Genomic DNA, 18,029 nt, shown 5'->3' on the forward strand with positions numbered 1-18,029 from the left:
ACCTAACTACCATAATGAATGCTGCATATTAAGAGAAACCACAAGAAGGTTATACATTTGGTTGTCTAATAATCTTGGATTTGATATGAACCAACACATACTCCTTGTTGTCATTGACAGAACCCCAGTTTGTATGTACATTATTCACATTCCTCTCTGTTGTGTTTGGGGGAAAAAAAGACATTTTAGCCTTTTTTAAGGTTATTGATTTAATTCCATGTTATTTGGTTGCATGAAGTTGCCCTTAACCACTAAGGATTATCAAGATTTTTGCACAGACTTATCATGTCTAGGATCCTTTTATCAAGGCAGTTACATTCCTCATTCTCCTGCCTTTACTCCACTATCACCAGACACCCCATTAAATATAAATTAGCATTTTTAAAAAATGACCACTCAACATAATGCTTAAGGGATTTCCTCTCTGTGACAGAACCCAGGAACCAGTTCCTAAACACACAACGTTGGCATATTGAAGATGAAATTAAAATTGTCCTTCAGTTTTGAGGCCATGTGTAAAGTTTAATCATATTGTAAAATATCTATTCCGTATTAGAAATAGCTAGTCGACAGCTTATACTTCTCAAAACTCATATTGTTACGTACACAAACTCAGTTTTTATATGTGAAGTTAGTGAGTCTTTTGTGTTATTCCAAAATAAAGGCAATGATTTATTTTTTCCCCAATGCCAATACAATTTGAGCTAATCACTCAAGGTGGATAATTTACATTTTAAAGCTGGAATCAGCAGTAGCCCTATGGGAAATCAGACAAAGCATTGACTTTTAAATGAACCATTGTTTTCTTTTGGAACTAGAATTAGAATAGTTGATATTCATCCACAAACCATTATTATGTGTACATTATTGTTGCTATTGTGATAATAGAGAATTTTATTTATTTTTATGCCAGCTTATATTGTGAGAACACATTTAGTCAGTTTGAGTTTTATCAATCCTGTTATGCTTGTCCTTGGAACATCTTTCGCGTATTCGAGGTTTGTAGTTGAAAAATTTACTGTAAAAAAAAAAAATCAAAAACAAAAAAATGTATTGTTTTTACAGAATAAATTTATTGGAATGTGTACTGGGAGTAAGATTTGAGGTTGTAAACAACAAAGTTAGTGTAATTTGGCTTCATCTATGTAATGTGAGGTATTAATGTAATTCATATATTAAAGCAAAAATTGTTAACAGCAAGTTGACAATAGAATCAAGTGCAGGTGAGGGTTTTCTTTTTCTTTCTTTCTTTTTTTTTTTTAAACACTGCCTGGGTTTTAGGTGTTTTGTAAACATGGGGGAGGGAAAGGAATGGCTACACCATTGCTTGCACATCTCAGATAAAACTTACCAGCTCAGTGGACCCTAAATTCGCACACTTTACATTATCCATGCATTGGTTTCAACTCCCATTTTCTTTTTGTTTTCTTATTTTGGTGAAGAGCTAATAAATAACATGGAGAGAAAATGTGAGACGTTCTAAAAGCCCAGGGCCATTGAGGATGGTGCTCAGCACGGTGCTGGTTATGGCAGCTGAGCATAGGAAAGCACCGTCTGCTTACCCCTCTAGGGCACTAAGAGGGCGGCTTAACAAATACTAATTTTTCTCTATACTCACAATTCCAAATATGAAAAGTTCATTAAAAGATAGTAGGGATGCCACTCCAGTTCTTTTTCCTTGAAAAGTACTTTTTAATTTTGAGTGTTTTAGTTCAATCTTAAATTAATGAAATTTAATTAATTCATCAAAAGTCCTCTTCATTGCTCACACTAAAACATAAGGAGAATGTAGATGACATTTTGAATTGGAACATGTAACTGACAGATTTTTAAAATAAAAATCCTAAAGACTACAAAACTGTTTCTGAAAAAAATTACAAAATGTTTCAAATTTAATAAGATTTGTTTTCATAAAAGGCCAAAAAAAATTTATTAAAAATATACACAGAAATACAATAGAAATATTTCCAGTCACCAATAAAACAAGTATTCATTAAGGGTAATGATAAAGTTATCGATCCCTCCTTAGCTATTTAGACTCACAAAAAAATTTTATTAAAAGCAATTTTTAAAACAGCAGTAAATAATATACTTTCCTTGGGAAAACATATTTCAAGTAACATTTTAAAATATTGTGATGATTTGCTTTTTATATTGAGGTTAATAATGACACATATGTATCTTATATGCCAAAAGTATCTCTCCAGTATGTATTTGCTGTTTTGAATTTTTTAATATGCATAGGCCATATTCACTTTTGAATAGTTCATTTTCATGCTCACTATTGTAGGAGCTAAGTTGTAATTGTTTACAGTTATATTTAATATGTGCAAACAGAATATTGAAATAGAAGGTCAAGCTTATTCACAAATAATTTTGAATATATTTCTTTAAACAAACTGTTTCTCAACTTCACTTTTCCTTCAAAAAAAGAAAATTTACCCACACAAAACCATATGAGAGCTCACACATAGAGTGCAGAGCAAGAATTTACATATTCTTAAGTATTCCTGTATGGGAAGGGAGTGAAATGGGACAAAATATCAGTACCAGGATAACAAAAGTCTGTAATCTAGAGAGGAAGAACATGAAATAATATCTTTATTCAACTTTTTCATCTGCCTTTGTTTTTATAAAAAACTCTGGTTTGTAGATACAACGATAGGCCAAGAGCTGAGGAAGAACTCCATATGCTATGTTTAATGCTAGAAAAAGGGTTTTCGCTTCTTCGGGGACTCTGTAGACATAAGCAGTTCTAGCATGAAGAGAAGCACCGATGTGAGAAAACTGAGCCTGTTGCATTTAAAAAAAAGGGGGGAGGTAAGCATGAGTTCTGTGTTCAGTTGGATTCACAATGTGTTCTGGATGACTCATTCAGACCATGTTTCCTGTGCCCTCAAACAATCCATAATCTTCAGGATTTCACTGAATTCAGGGCCAGTCTTAACATAACTGTTCAAATAACGTAAACCTTCCTTAGTGTGGCTTTATCATCCATCCAGTGCCCCTTACCAAACATTAGTGCTCAATTTAAAAGAAAAATTGAATAAAATCTCAGGTTTTTTTCCCTTCTGATTTGCATTCTGGAGATCTATACAGGCACTCGTTGTGGCTTATTACTAAATGTGTTCCAATAAAAATGAAGAAAGTACAGAGTTTAGAAAGTGAAAATATTTTTAATACAGCTATTTAAAGAGAAGCACTGAGGACCTCAGCTTCATTCATCAGTCTTTTTTACCTATTCCTTGCAACAAAAGCTCAAAGCCCTTCATTATATATTTTCTGTTTAGTTCTTCATGTATTTGTTTTTTATGCAACTTTAAAAATACTTAAGGGTTGTTTTGTAAGTAAGGTTGTTACCAGCTTGAGTGGGGGTAGGACTGTGGTTGCTCTTTATAAAATGGTAAATGTACATGTAGGCAACCTTTTCAAATCAAATTCTAATTTATTTAGAAGTACAGCTTGTCAGCATAACCTGAGGCTAGAGCTTCCCATTTGTACTTATATACTTGTTCATAACGTACATTCAGAATGTATCTTTTTTGATACTTTTTCATAAGCACAGGGGAAAACTGTATTAGAAAAGGCTTCTGTGTGAGGATTTCCTCAAGATTCTCGTATTGTTACAAAATGCAACCCTGGAGTCTGGAAATCTAAGCTATATGTGAATAAAGGATTGGAAATCTAAATACAACAAGTGATGAATTATTAGTTCATCAGGATCAAAGTGAAGAGAGAAGATACTATAACCTAAAGAAGTCACAGAATAAGAATGAAAAACTAAATAATTTGCTTATTTAAATACGTATAAGTTCTTACACTTCCTTCTGTATGAAATCAGTTTATTCTGCTAAGTGGTTAACAGATAAAAGTGTTCCTTAGCACTTGACTTTACCAAGAGAAGAAAAGGACAAGCTTTCATTGGCAGCATGCGTATGGCTCTGTATCAGTGACAGGTACTTTAACAGGCTACGTTTTTACAAAGTACTGATACATTCTAGGGACCTCACAGTACAGTTTTGCTACTCTCTGGAGATAAGAAATTAGTGTGGCGTGTTACCAAGGACCAACACAGAAACTGTCCACCTCTATCTGCACTGTGATCCCTGAGGCTCCGTGAGGGCTCTGCCCTCAAGCACATGTCCCCCAGGCAGAGGCCCAGAGGGCACCCCGCAGGTGGTAAGCATTCCATCTCCGGGCGCTGAAGACAAACGGCCTTGTGGGTAAAGGGTACTGGAGGGGCTACTCGGAGGAGCCGCTCTTGGGTAGTTCTAGGAGCACTGATCAGGAGCTTGGCCCCTGTTGCCATTTTTCCCTCGGGCTTCTTTTGAGTAACACTGTTTTTCTGAATAGTATAACCAAACTTCTGGACTAGAGGCCAGATATGAACCTCCATCTCCAGAAATGTGTGTTCGGTGTCTCTGTCTTTATAGACACTTGTACACATGACAAAAATCACCAGGTTTGGGCAAGTGCCAACCGTACTTTGAGAGATTAATATGAGCAATCATGCCTACTTGCATAGGAAACCTGCATAAAAAGTCAGTGATTCCGTAGGCTCTTTTCCTGCACTCCCCAGTGCAGTTAATACCTCATTTTCAAAAAACAGCAAAATCATGGCAACATTACAAAATGATCATGTCCTTAGATTAGATTGTAAGCCCACCGGGCAGGTACTGTGTCTTATGTTTTGTGTGGCGCCTCTCGCATTGTTAGAGCTCAATAAACATTAAACAACAATGGTCTTGTGACTGTCAAAGTACAGAAAGGTTCTACAAAGCATTTCTCTATTTTTATACCTATTTCGGCAGGCCTGCCTTCTCCAGAATTACCTACTTATGTTTCTAATGCAAAGAGGTGTCCGCAGGTGAGAGAAGCCTGAGGCCAGTGTTCTGCGGTTTCTGGCAGTGGGTGCACTCTAACAGGTGTCTTTACGGTGGCCACACCTCCCGCTGAGTCAGCACCCAACCACTGCTTCCTCCCCAGGCTTCAGAAAAACCCCATCTCGCTGAGAACGGTTCCCTCCCCCAGCACACGAGGCCTGCCGATGGCAGGACCGAGAGCTCAGCCTGGCCCCTGGGCTGGCATCCGGGGGCTCCGGGCTCAGTGCCGCTGAGCTGTCACCCAGGATCATAGGTACGACTTGTGGAGCCCAGAAACTTCTGCCAAGTTCAGTGATCTGACGTTGGGAGCCCCTAATCCTCTTTCTTGCCCTTCTAAATCAGCTTCCACCTCAAGTAAAGTTACAAGATATGCGTTGATTTTTTTTTTTAATGGATGATTAGAATGGAAAATGCGGCCCCCCCCCCCAAAAAAAAGCCAAGAACGGTTAAATTTTAATAGCTCCCTTTTCTTATATTTAGAGACAACATGGAAAGGATGGCTAAAAATCATGATCTCGGTTCCAGAAAGAAGAGCTGAAAGAGTATCATGTGTCCACATAAGTATCATAGGCCAAAACTAATATTGGGACAGCAGCCAGGCTATTTGGCTGATACAATATAAGTAGTTAATCCAGAACTGTGTCATTTTTTAGGGTTTTCTGAACAGCACAGTCCAGGGGTTAAGAACACTGCATCTGGAACCAGACCTCCAGTGTCAGAGCCCATCTCTACCGGCAGTATGACCTTGGGTTAGGTACGTAACCTTTTTTGGCTTCCTCGTCTATAAAAGTAGGATAATATGGAGCCTACCTCGTAGGGATTGCTATGCCTGTTCAATGAGCTGATCTTTGTGGAGTGCTTAGGGCAGGGCCAAGAGAATCGCCTGTTCATGTCTGAAATTCTACTTTGTTGAGAACTCAGGTGGGTTCTTTGTTTCTAGATACCCTTGCTGACCTTTTGACAATTTCAAGACGATCTGTCTCCACCAAAGGATAATCATGTGAAGACATTAAACCCAAAGTCTAATTTTAATACTAAATAAAGATGTTTTCTGATGAATTACACTTGAAGCAAACTATTAAAAGAGGATTTGCATTAGTATCCCAATTATCCATGTTCTTCCGAAATCTTTCAGGTATTTCCTAAAGGTTTCCATAAGGAAAAAAAACATAAAATTCGCCTCCAGGAGAGTCAACTCTACAACCAAATTATCCACAGATAAGCTTCCAGACCCTTTTGTGAGGAAGTACACAGCATCCGCTGTAGCCAGGGAGTGGGAGAGTCTGAGCAGCCAGTGGGAAGGGGTGTTTCCCGACCCAGGGGAGACTGTTCCTGCTTCCAGGGCTGTGGGTGGCACTGGATGGGCGGCAGGCTCCCTGACAAACCCACTGCGAGTCTATCCCAAAGCTCTCTCCCAGTCTCTCTGATCTTTAGGTAATAATATCTGTTACACATGGCTACAGATGAATGAATCTCCTGAGCAACACAAGGCACTTCCTCTCTAGACTCCTGTTGGGAATCTTAAACCAACAAGAAGAACAGCAACAAAGACCCACAGCGCATTCTGTGCCAGGCACTGTTGTAAGCCTTTTACATATATGCCCTCATTTAATCCCCTCCCAGCAGCTTTAGGAGAAAGCTCCTGTATTATCCTAACTTTCACAGCAGAGGAATCCAAGGTGGTGAAGGTCACGAGCTCCTCAGGGACCGGCTGAGATAATGACACAGTCTCTCTAGCGCTCGTGCTCTTAACCATATTGACTAGATTGTTTTCTTCTAATGTTCAGTGATATTTTAGCAGAGAAAAATTCTTCAGTTGCTAGAAGGTACTAATAAGTGGATCTAAGCAGCCTGCAATACTTTTCAAACTAGACTTGCAACTTCAATCCTACAATAGGAATTTTATAAGAAAAGACAATTGAGTTATGAATAAGTCCCCACTGGCTCTTTGGTGTAAAATGTGTCCTGCTTATTTGATTTTATTTTACTTTTTGATTTCTGAAGACAGCAGATTTGGCAGATTCCTACAGAATCTGAAATCAGGGACCCATAAGAACTTAACATGTTTTCCATGGACTTGTACTGATCTAGAATTTTTTCAAACATTTTTTTTTCTTACTAAATCACAGAGTCTTGGGAGTTCACTAGGCCTTTCAAGAAATGCAAACTTTGATAAAGTTAGTGGGATCGTGAGTGCATAAACCTTCTAAATGACAGTTTTAGCAGCGAGGGATGCGAGTTGGGTTAGGGAGGGTGTTTTCTGTGATGAAAGTTTCAGATGCCCTCCCAAGGCGAGAATTCGTTTCAGAAGCCAGTATTGGCCAGGTAGAAAACCAATCACATACCTGGAATTCAACATTCTCATCATGGGCACTTTGGTTCCAGTGTGATTTGTAACTTTTCCTTTGGCTAAACACTCCGAGTAGATAGATACTAAAGCCCAGCCCAGAGTTGTGGGACTGTCAGACACCCAGTTCTCAGATGACACCGTTCTGGGTTGGGAGAAACCTCCTTCTGACATTTGCAGGCTCTGGTCTGTAGCCTCCAGCTACCTTGTCAAACTGGGCAGTGGTGGATAAGCCCAAGGATTCCGGCAAGGCCCGGGGTCTGGCTGAAGCCCCTGCTACTGCTGCTGAGGGCTCTATCGGCCCCGCCGCCCTTCCCCGAACCGCCTGGCCGGAGCCACAGGGCCTGTCTGCAGGCCTGGCCCTCACCAGCAGGTACAGTCGGGATTAGTCTTAGTGCTATCGCTTTAAGCGCCCCCTGGCCCCCAAGGTGTGACCTTCCCAAGCCTCCTGACTGCCCACTGTCCGCCTGGCTGGGTCCAACAGTGGCTCACTCTTGTCAGCTCCCTCGATGATGACGGTCCATGTTCCTGCACCGGGGCCCACTACGGGGCAGACCCAGGTACAGGGCCTGGAGAGGGACGGCAACCACGTCAAACTCTGAGCAAGCTAATCCTCGAAGGAAGGGACTGGTGAGAGTGAGGCTGGTGGGAGGCCCTCTCTCCTGGGGAGCACGGGAGAATAAGGCCAGGAAAATAAAAGCCAAGGTTTACTCCACCCTCTGACCTGCTGCCCACTGCAACACCTAAACGCTTCCCTGGCCAAACACAGTGCACGCTGTGTCCCTGCCTCCCACCACCCAGAGGCTGGCTCCTCCAGGCCCATAAAAGGTCTGGCTTTGTGCCGTAGGACCCCACCGCCCCTAACGTCTGCATGAGAAGAGGGATACCAGTGGAGAAGAATGTGGGCATTGGGGTCAGGCAGGATTCCAGATCCCTATTCTGCCATTTAGTAACTATGACCCCAGGCAAGTAATAAGCTGCCCAGAGCCTCTGCTTTCTTATCTTTAAGTAAGGCTTTAAAAAAACAAAACAAAACTGCAGGGGTAATGCTGTATTCGTCACACTGTTTCTTCTGGGGCACACAGGAAGACCACATTCATCTGCTTCCCGTGCAGTCAGTCAGGTTGGTGCCAGGCCTGGCTCTTGAAAATATCCCACATGATCTTTGCCCAAGCAAGAAAGAAGACTTCATTGTGTTAAGCCCCTGCGTATTTCCTACTCCAGCAGAGCACACAGCCTATCTTTACAGATAAGTAAGTACAACACTTAGCCTGCTTTGCCTTCCGTAAAGTAAGAGGTGACAGCGCAGACCACTGTAGGGCCATGAGCTGTAAGCGCTGGTTTTGCGGATTCCTCTGGAGACAGAACTAGACCTAGTGACGGGCTAGATGTAGTGGTGAGGGAATGGAAAAGGCTGTTTGCAGGGATGGTGGAAATGGGGGTAAGATGTAGGGAAGGTCAGGAGTCCTATTTTAGACACTAACTCCAAGACAGCCAAGTGAAAAGACTGAGTCTGGGATTAGGTCTAGGAGTCTGGGAACAGTTTGGCCTAAAGACAGAAAACTGGAAGTCAGCTTATAGTTGGTATTGGAAGATAGGGAAATAAAGGCTCAAAACCTGGCCTAAGGAATCAGCTAGTCAGAGGTCTGCCAAGAGGGTAAATATTAGTTCTCTTCCCTCTTAAGTCCTTCAGGGAAAGAACAGGAACCCTTACTTGGCAGATGCTGTACCAACTTTTTTGATACTAATACTCAAATTCTGTAATTGAGAATTACCTCAGACTGGGAGGAGTTAGCCTAAAGTATTAACCCATGAATCCTATAGCTATTTTCCCAGCCTGTAAAGGGCAGAGTGCTGTTGTACTGTCCCAAAACTGTATGTTCTGACCGCTTCCACATGAGCCTCATTCTGAGGCCTGCTCGAAAAGAGCAAGATGCAAGAGAATGATTTTACAAGATGGATTCATTTGTTTCTTTTTTATTTATAGTGAGAAGGGGGGAAAGATAAAATTACTTAATAATTTTCTTCCTTGTTCATAAGATCAGTTTGTCTTGCTGGTACCTTGTAAAAATGTACTTTGGGTAATAATACACTTCCATAGATAATTTTATTTCCAGTTCAGTGAAGTAAGCATTCGCTGAACCCGTGCTCATGCTCGAGGCCAGGGCCTTGACTGAGTAGCAGGGGGAAGGAATGGCATGACTGGGAACAGAATGTTCTCAAACCCAGTTTCCCTGGCTCAGTGTAGTGTAGCACAACAGAATCTGACATCTTCGGTGTGAGACTGACATCTCAAAGATGACGGCTCCCAATTCTTGTTTAGTAGCCATGGTGTTCAGAGACTGGGAGACAGCACCGGGAACCAGCGGTGCCCCTTGCTGGGTGTGTGACCTGGGACAGACCGTTAACCTCACTGGGCCTCAGCTTCCTCACCTGTAGAGCTGGCTGCCACACCTACCATGTAGTTATTGCAAGATCTGAATAACATGCATACGCAGAAATGTCTCCCAAAGAACTGCAGAACAAAAGGGGACGAGTCTAGGACCTGCTTCCCACCCACCCTTAAACACCAAGAAGAGATGTTTCTCAGATTCTTGACAATGACAGCCAGATCCCCAGCGGACATTCTGAACAGAGCGTATGTTTAGTACCTGAGCTAGACCTCCGGCATGCATCAGTGTTATGTCAGGCATCCAGGAGCATCCAGGAACCACTAAGCCATAAAGCGCAATCACAAAGTAAGGGACAGAGTAGAAGAGATAGGCCAGCATCTGCATTGAACAGAGAAATAACATCGTCAGCAACTTCACAGCCTGGCCTGACGAAAAGCAGCAAAGACGAACATTTTTATCTCTGAGAATATTAACTCCCGTTTCCTACATGGGTCCACACGTTCCCATTCTTAAAGAATGAACATTAACTTCAGAAAGACCATGGGCTTCATAACTACTTGACCTGGATTTTAGGATAAGCAGCAGGATCCTTTAGGTAGGGCTCTTGAAATTGTGTATAAAATCGACAGAGCTCAGCCGGGCAATCCAAAGCAATCTGGGAACAAAAACGAATTCATTATAAAGTTACAATCACATCTGATTCTCAACGTTTGCTAAGAGGGCTGAATGTTCCGGGTTCAGCCACAAGCTGTTTTGCTATTTAACAAAAACTGTGTATCGTAGAAGCTCATCAGTAGAAGGGAAAGAAAAGAAATATTCTACAGATCTACTCGAAGGAGATGAAGAAGTTAACAGTAGAGCAGGAAATAACTAATGCTCTATTCTTGGGTACCTCCTAAGTATCTAGATTTCCACCGGCCAAAACAGCTCGCAGCTCGCGCTAGATTACCAGTTTCACTTCTCCTGGGAATAAATAGCTAGCCAGCTGTTCTGCGGGAAGAAAAGCACATCCCTAGACCAAATTCATCTTACTATGCATTGCAGACTTTAAAAAAACAGCCTCCTCCTCTCTCCAGTGGCTCACGGAGCACAGGGCCTTTGGGGGCAGTAAAGGGTGATCTGAAAGCAGGGTCGTCCTGTGTGAAGCCACATCCTGTGTCCACTTTGAAAGGGAGCGGGGAGCAGAGTTGGTCACAGCAGGCTCTTGGCCACAGAAGAGACACAGTCTCTCTGGCACGTAACCAGCCAGGTCCCCTCTGAGTCCCCTCCCTCCTGCATCACTCTTCATGTCTTTGGCCATAAATGCTGTCCCATCTAGATAGCATCTATGAACACGGGCCAGTGGCAGAGTTGGTAAAAAATGGGCCCAAACTTAAAAGCCCGTCTGCAAAAGTCCTGCCCACATGCACACATCTTTCTGGTGCACAGAGTGGATATGGCTATGCAGGAATACAGCTGGGGCTCATTTTTGTTGTTACTGTTCTTTTCGCTTTGGGAATTAGAGCAAACTAACCAAAGAACAGTTTTAAGGACGCCTGGCTGGCTCAGTCGGTAGCATGTGTGACTGTTCTCGGGATCATGGGTTCAAGCCCCATGTTGGGCATGGAGATTACTTAGGGAAAAAAAGCAGTTTTAACTGCTCTGTGCTCTGAGCAAAGCCTACGGCTCTGCTTTCTCCTTTACATCCCTTCCCTGTGCCACTCCTCCTATTAGCTGACTCGACTCCAGGAAATTCCTGATTTACTGATGGAGACCGCTCTTAAGACAGCTTCTCGCTCTGAACCCAGCCAGCCGCACAGAGTATATGGTTCAAGGACCCCAAGACAGTAAGTCAGCTACATCAGTTCACACTTGCCACTCGGCTCCCCAACTGTTGTGCAAGCCGGCAGGCTTAGAAGAGTAATTGTCACTGAGGCTGAATATAGTTACCCATATGATTCTGGCTGCTGAAATTCGTTTCCACTAAGAATAAACCATGAAACTAAGCACTGCAAAGGATCATCCATCAATAAAATTAGTAACCAGTAGGGCATCTGGGTGGCTCAGTCAGTTAAGTGTCTGCCTTCGGCTCAAGTCCCACGTCAGGCTCCCTGCTTGATGGGCAGCCTGCTTCTCCCTCACCATTGCTTGTGCTCCCTCTCTTGCACTCTCTCTCTCTCTTAAATAAATAAATAAATAAATAAATAAATAAATAATATTAAGAAAAAAATAGTAACTTGTAACCCCATGTAGTGAACACTTACCACGTATAAGTGTTTGATGTTTATTCTCTTATTTAATCTTCAAAACAGCACCGTAAGATAGGTACTGTTATTTTATAACAGTACCTCAGAAGAAACTGAGGTCAAAGAGATTAAGTCATTTTTCAAGGCCACACAGCTGGTAAATAGCCAGGATCCTAACTCCTTACTCTGGGCCCTTCCTCAATGCCATGTCTCTACTCCGGGGAGCACAATCATGGAGGCCTCCGGTACCACCCTTCCCAAAGACATTTACATTTAAATCAGAAACAGCAAAGAAACCAAAGGAATGAGACTCTACTAGCTAATTTTTCAGGCACCCTAACATCGGGGAAGGAAGAGACTTCCAGGTGGGCTTAATCCAAGGAGCTGAAGGAGGTGCACGTGGGAGAGTGGCAGCAAGCAGGGCCGGGTCTCCAGGCTCTAACAGGAGGAATGTTGTGAGGGCACTAGGAAGTCTGATTAAATACATGTTTTTCTTTTTTTAATGTTACTTTGATCTGTGATGCTTACCAAGCCTCTAAACAGACAAAATCCAGTTGCCAGGAGGAGACACACGACCAACAATAAATCAAATGGTCTTCTCAGCAGGTCCCTGGCTTGGACTTCTTGAATGACCTAAAATAAGAGTTTGTAACCAATGAGCAGGCCCAGAGTGCCAAAGAAGAATCTGAGATCTGCTGACGCCTAAGTGCTATGGTGCTGGATGGGGAGAGAATTCAGCAGACAGGTGATTCATGTCATAAACCACTAGCCGCCTAACTTACGAAAATCATGTCCCGCCTCCTCTCTGCTTCCACTTTGCTCCTCTGTGAGATTGGGCTGGGTCATCCTGAAGGGACTTTCAAGCTCTAAGAGTCATATTTTTTTTTCTTGCAATAGGAGTTTTGTGATTATAAATGTAAGATACGTTCATTTTAAAAGTAAGGTAACCATAAACCCAACCCACTATTAAGAGTCACTATGTTTTTCCAGAGCTATCTATCATCTATCTGATCTACACTTATTTTTTACAAAATTAAGACTTTACATATAGCCAATTGCGTATTTGTTCTTTGGACCCTCAACGGCTATCTTACATTATAAGCACTTGCCCACATTATTAAAAACTCTTCTAAAACGTAGTATCATGTGGAAGGACCATATTTCAGCCACTCTTGCAGTGTTGGACATTTAGGCATTTGCACTGTTAATGTGATGGTGAGCAGTTCTGCACAAAGATCTTTGACTGCATCTCTCTGATGACCTTCCGAGGACAGGGCCTTCGACGTGGGATTACTAGGCTAAGGGGTTAAATTTGCTAAGGTTGATAACACCGCCACATTGCCTTGCAGAGCAAGTCTGGATGTGTGTTCCTAGCAGCACTGTGTGACCATGTCCATTTCTCCCTGGCCATCACTGCGTTTGAACATTTAAAAAATGGTAACAGTGTCCTGTGTCTCACGGCATGAACAGTGTTGACACACTGACACGGAGACTTTTTTAAAAGCCGTGGAGCCCAGGACGATGGGTACCGTTTGCTTTTTCTTCGTAACAACCACCTCGTTCCTCAAAAGGATGTCAGTGTGTCATCCCGAGTGTGCACAGCGGGTGTCTCATTGTTTACAAATGAGGTGTTTGTAAATTACAGTGCATTTTAAGGAATTCTGTAAATCTTAGAGTCAACTGAATAATCATGTTCTGACAATCTCTAGTAATTCGTATTTCCGTATATCACTTTGCTTAAGGATCTATTACCTATAAAAGGAAGAGAAACTTAGATGTTACTGGCTTAGAAATGAAGACCTTAACGGAGTACCTGCCCAGCCGGCACTGCTTCGCCTTGACCACCTTGGCTGTGAGTGGAAGGGAGGTGTCTCGGAAGACGTCCTGTAGCCAGTCTTCGTGTGCCTGGATCCCTTGGTACATTAGACCCTGAGGCTGTGTGTGCTACCCCGAACAGCAGGATCCCTCCAGCCTCCCCTTGGAAAGGCCCTGGCATCTCTGCAAGAGCTACCCAAATGCTCAAACACCAGGCCGTGTTTGTGTGTACTCCACACCCTGAACAGGCTCTGTTGGGAACAGTCAGTGTGACCCAGGGCACAGGAAGGTCCAGAAAGCACAGCCTGGCCAGTTGAAGCAGATGTATTCAGACAGAAACAGACCATCTCTGCCACTGTAACTAAGGTGTGACCAATGCACAGAATCAACACAGTCAAACGATCTGCCCCAGACCTCCAGTGCCCGGAGGCACAGTTTGATCCAGTAGCCGGGAGATGTGAGTGCGCCCCGTGAGTTTGGGAACAGGTTACAGTTAACATAATAAAATCACCTTTGAGGGATAATTATAATTTTCTGATGGCTGATTATAGATTCTGAAACCAGCCCAGACAGGAAGACAAGTATATGGTATGCTTAAGAAGAAAGCAGGGCAAATGCGGGTTCCATACTTCCCTATTTAAAAGAAAGAGAGAGAGAGAAAGTCAAACGTTTGCCAAAAAGCATCTCTAAACACCAGTAACATTGAGGACACCCACCTCAAGTCATTTAACACTGTGCTGTGGACCAGACCATATTCTTCATGAGACCAAATAAAACAGGTCAATTTAAAACTATGAGGTGCACATTACCAGGCATATCCTAGCTACCGTATTCTTAAAGAATATTTAATATAATACCCTGATTGTTTGCACACATAAATGATAATCCTTTCACGTTAACTTTTAAGAGCCTTAGTTCTCAAATACATTTATCGAATGTGTCAAGAGTTACGTATGATACAAAAAGTTGTAAGAAATATTTGCACACCGCAGACAGCCGCAGACACAAATTACCCCCTCTAGATCCTAAATGTCAGGAATCGCTGATTGTCTCATCGTTCAGCGTACACTTCTGAAAGTTGCTCAAAAGCATTTTTTAACAGGTGAAATGATGGAGGGGAAAAGGAAGGATTCTGCATAACCGCTTTTCAGTAAGCTTGGAATAACAACCAAGATGGCTTCTCTATTTACAAACACGCCCCCATTGTTTCAGAAGAGGAAAGTGTTAAGATAAAGTTTCTTACCCACAATGTTTCCTGGCACAAAAACAACAATACTCATGATAATAGATCCAACCCAATAGAGGCCAATAGTTCTATAACTCTCCCTGCAACGAAAAAATGTCAGCTTAGTTCACTCGTCTTAGAATACTGTTAGCAAAAGATGGTCCACATGATTAGCATTATCCTAAGTAGTGAAGTGTATGAATCGCAACTTACTGAGCCGATAGTAATCAATCAACCCTAAGGGGCCCTAGTGATCAAATTTCATTTCCATCTGTGATATATTATAGAACCCTCTTTGTGTCCTTTGAATAGGAATTATGCTTGCTGCCCTGATCATCTGTTAAACTACAACACGGTCAATCACACTCCAAGGAGTCCTGCATTTCACTGTGTCCTATGAAACTCACAGCAGGAAAGGAAAAAGACGGTTCAAAACAGAAGGGAAACTGGACCCATATTTTAAAGCATTACAATGAGTATGAGTAACAGGATGTGAAATGGACTTTCCCTGGTATCAGAATTGTGGCCGGAGCCCTAGTGATGAAGATCATAAGTGCCACCTAGCCCGTGTCCTAATGGGGCAGCTGGACACGGACCCCGAATCTTCATAGGCGAGGTTGACAAAAAGCTCTTTCAGCTGGTAACCCTGCTACCCCACCTCCGTAAGGGGCCATGAGAGATCACAGGGAGATTCTCTGAAGAGAAACGGAGGTGGACCTTTCTGCCTTGCCCCACCTCCCAAGCCAAGAGCTGCCACTTCCCAAGAGGCCAGTTCACAATGACTGGGACTGTCAGCAGGAGGACAAACAAGAATCTTCTTCCATAGCAGAACTTCTCTAATAGAGCCAAAGAAACTCCAACCCACTCCTGGCCGCCTCCAAGCAGAGTCCAGGCATTCTCTGAAATACCTGACGTGTGCCCTGGAGGCTTGGGAACGTTCATGAAGAGATAGGCTAGGACCTGAAAGAGTCCCAAACTCAGCTGGAGCTGTCCTTGAGCTCATGACTGAGGGGGCAGGGGCATAGGGCAAGGAGTTGGTCATGCTGAATTTCCACCTCAATCTGGGGCAAGAATGCATCATTTTCTCCAACCTGGAGCCACGGGAAGGCCTGGGAAGGTAGCTGGGCTTGAAAGGATCCTGCCACAAAGGGTACACGTTCTGGGTGACAGGGACGCCAGCAGAAAGCCGCCGTGGGTGTCCCAGCAAGGGCGGGGAAGTCCCACGAACTCAGCCAGCAAGAGCACTGCTCATGTCAGGCCTCTGTGCCACACACAGTCTCCTGGGGTAGGGGTCTCTGAAGAGCCCACACCTGGGCTCCACACGACAGTCCTGGCATAGCAGAACTGAGGGCACCGATCCCCAGAAACCAGAAATCGTCATGTAAGACTCTGCCCCCCTTTCTTTAGCCCCACGTGCATCCCCGAGGACCCAGCTGCAGACGAGACTGTCCTTCTTGGACAACAGAGTCAGAAGCGTAAGGGGTCTGCCCAAGCTGTCCCCATGGCAGGGGATCATCCAAAGGGGACCTGTTCAAAAGGCAGCGGGGCCAAGAAAGGAACTTGTGTTGACTACGTCTAACTCATGTCCGTGGAGCGTATCTTCACGTGCATGTGTAGCTGTTTGTGCCCTGCCCCTCTGTCTGGTTTCCTTACATACGTGCGTATCGGCTGCTAGGCTGGCAAAGGGACACACCCGGCGGACGGACTGACTTACTCCCACGCTATGGCCGCCACCATCACCAGATACATCAGATAATGAGCAGAGCCGTCCCAGTAGCAGATCATGTGCCCATACGCAGTGTTCAGATACGGTTCACCCTAAGGAAAGAGCAAAAGAGGAGTCTACTTTAAATAGGACTCAAACATCTCCACCCAGGACACCAGACCTGTATTTCAAGTAAAATGGAACAGCAGAGCTGGCTTGTGTTCGTCTGCTAAGCTAAACCTAGCCTCAGTCCCATACGGGACTCTTCCCGTACAAACTTTGCCCTGGAGCCGCCGTCGCCAGAGTCTGCCATGGGATGGCCCCGAGCCTGCCTGGCCATCCTCTGGGTGACGCACGTGGACAGTGACACCAGGCAGGTGGAATCGTGGGCAACCGTGGTTGCACGGCTAATGCGCCGAGGCCGAGTCAAATCTGGGACCAAAGGTGCGTCAGCTCTGGCCGGAGGGGGTGGCCAGAGAAGACCCCGCCCGCCACAACCACCAGCTGCCCTGCGTCATTCGCCTGCGTGCTGATCCCCAGGCTTGTTGGGCTGAGGCTGAGGAAGGCACATCTTGCCCACACCCAGACACACAGACAGACAGACGGACAGGCACCCCACCCCCTCGACCTTCCCAGCCACCCTACGGGACCCACAGCTCACTCCACTCTACAGATGAGGAAACAGGGCACCAAGGGGTCACAGGACCAGCCTAAGGTCACATAGCGAACGCCTAGCACGGAGCATACCATCAAGAAAAGCCACACTTCTCCTGAGAAATTAATTTTATGAACCTGAGATTTTATGACGCACTACATTTCCCTCTTCCGGACGGCTCCCAGAAAGTCACGGTCTAATTCGCAGGGGAGTTAATGTCATTCTGACGCCCCCTCGTTCTTTCTCCTCGCTCCCACGTTCATGCTCTCCTGCCTTGTGTCCCCCTGAGACGCCCTCAGTCCTGTCGGCAGCGGCCAAGAAGCGGCCCCGCTGGAGCCCCACGCTCCCGGGGCAGGGACTGCTCTGTCGCCACTCCCCACGCATCTGATGGCATGAGGACTGTGGAGCAGGTGGGAGTGCCTCGGCAGCTGGACTTGCGTGCCCGCATCCCTTCTCTCCGACATGCTATGACTGGACAAAGCAATGCCGTGTCACGACATCATGGTCATGCCTATGCACCTGGCCCTCGGAGCCGGCCTCGCCTGGTGGCTTGATGGGTGTCTTTAACTGGACGGCCCTTTGAGGGCCCTCCAAACGCCCCTGAACTCCTTCCACTCCTCAGCTTCTGCCCTCCGCCGAGCCCCGCCCAGCCTCCCGATGAACCATGACAGCACCCAGCCCACCTGGCTCAAAGCCACAGGGCCATTTTTGTCACTCCTCTCTCCTCTGCAGTCTGCGGGCAAGTCTGGTCAATTCTCTCTCTCTGAGGTCACTGCGGGCC

The 18,029-nt window shown here is 44.5% G+C and overlaps 2 protein-coding genes across 11 annotated transcripts in view; one reads left to right on the plus strand and one right to left on the minus strand.

Annotated features, from left to right (window-relative positions):
- HDGFL3 (HDGF like 3) overlaps nt 1-4,590 on the plus strand; it is an 81,556-nt gene extending 76,966 nt beyond the window's left edge. The window contains exon 6 of the mRNA XM_045899311.3: nt 1-4,590. Coding sequence (XP_045755267.1) covers nt 1-6 — 6 coding nt within the window. The 3' untranslated portion in view covers nt 7-4,590.
- Nucleotides 1,902-18,029, minus strand: part of TM6SF1 (transmembrane 6 superfamily member 1) — a 27,187-nt gene continuing 11,059 nt past the window's right edge. For 5 of the 10 annotated variants that reach the window (XM_064569814.1, XM_064569813.1, XM_064569815.1 and 2 more), the window contains 7 exons: nt 16,603-16,706; nt 14,907-14,989; nt 14,175-14,296; nt 12,377-12,481; nt 10,186-10,278; nt 9,882-10,001; nt 1,902-2,793 (listed from right to left, as the gene is read on the minus strand). In XM_064569814.1, the coding sequence (XP_064425884.1) occupies nt 2,602-2,793; nt 9,882-10,001; nt 10,186-10,278; nt 12,377-12,481; nt 14,175-14,296; nt 14,907-14,989; nt 16,603-16,673 (786 nt within the window). In that variant the 5' untranslated portion in view covers nt 16,674-16,706 and the 3' untranslated portion in view covers nt 1,902-2,601. The other 5 variants (XM_064569811.1, XM_064569809.1, XM_064569810.1 and 2 more) reach the window with 5 other exon arrangements.

This window comes from Mirounga angustirostris, unplaced genomic scaffold (assembly GCF_029215605.1).
Source record: "Mirounga angustirostris isolate CCGP_5_RB_7025 unplaced genomic scaffold, mMirAng1.0.hap1 SCAF_9, whole genome shotgun sequence".
NCBI classification, from domain to species: domain Eukaryota; kingdom Metazoa; phylum Chordata; class Mammalia; order Carnivora; family Phocidae; genus Mirounga; species Mirounga angustirostris.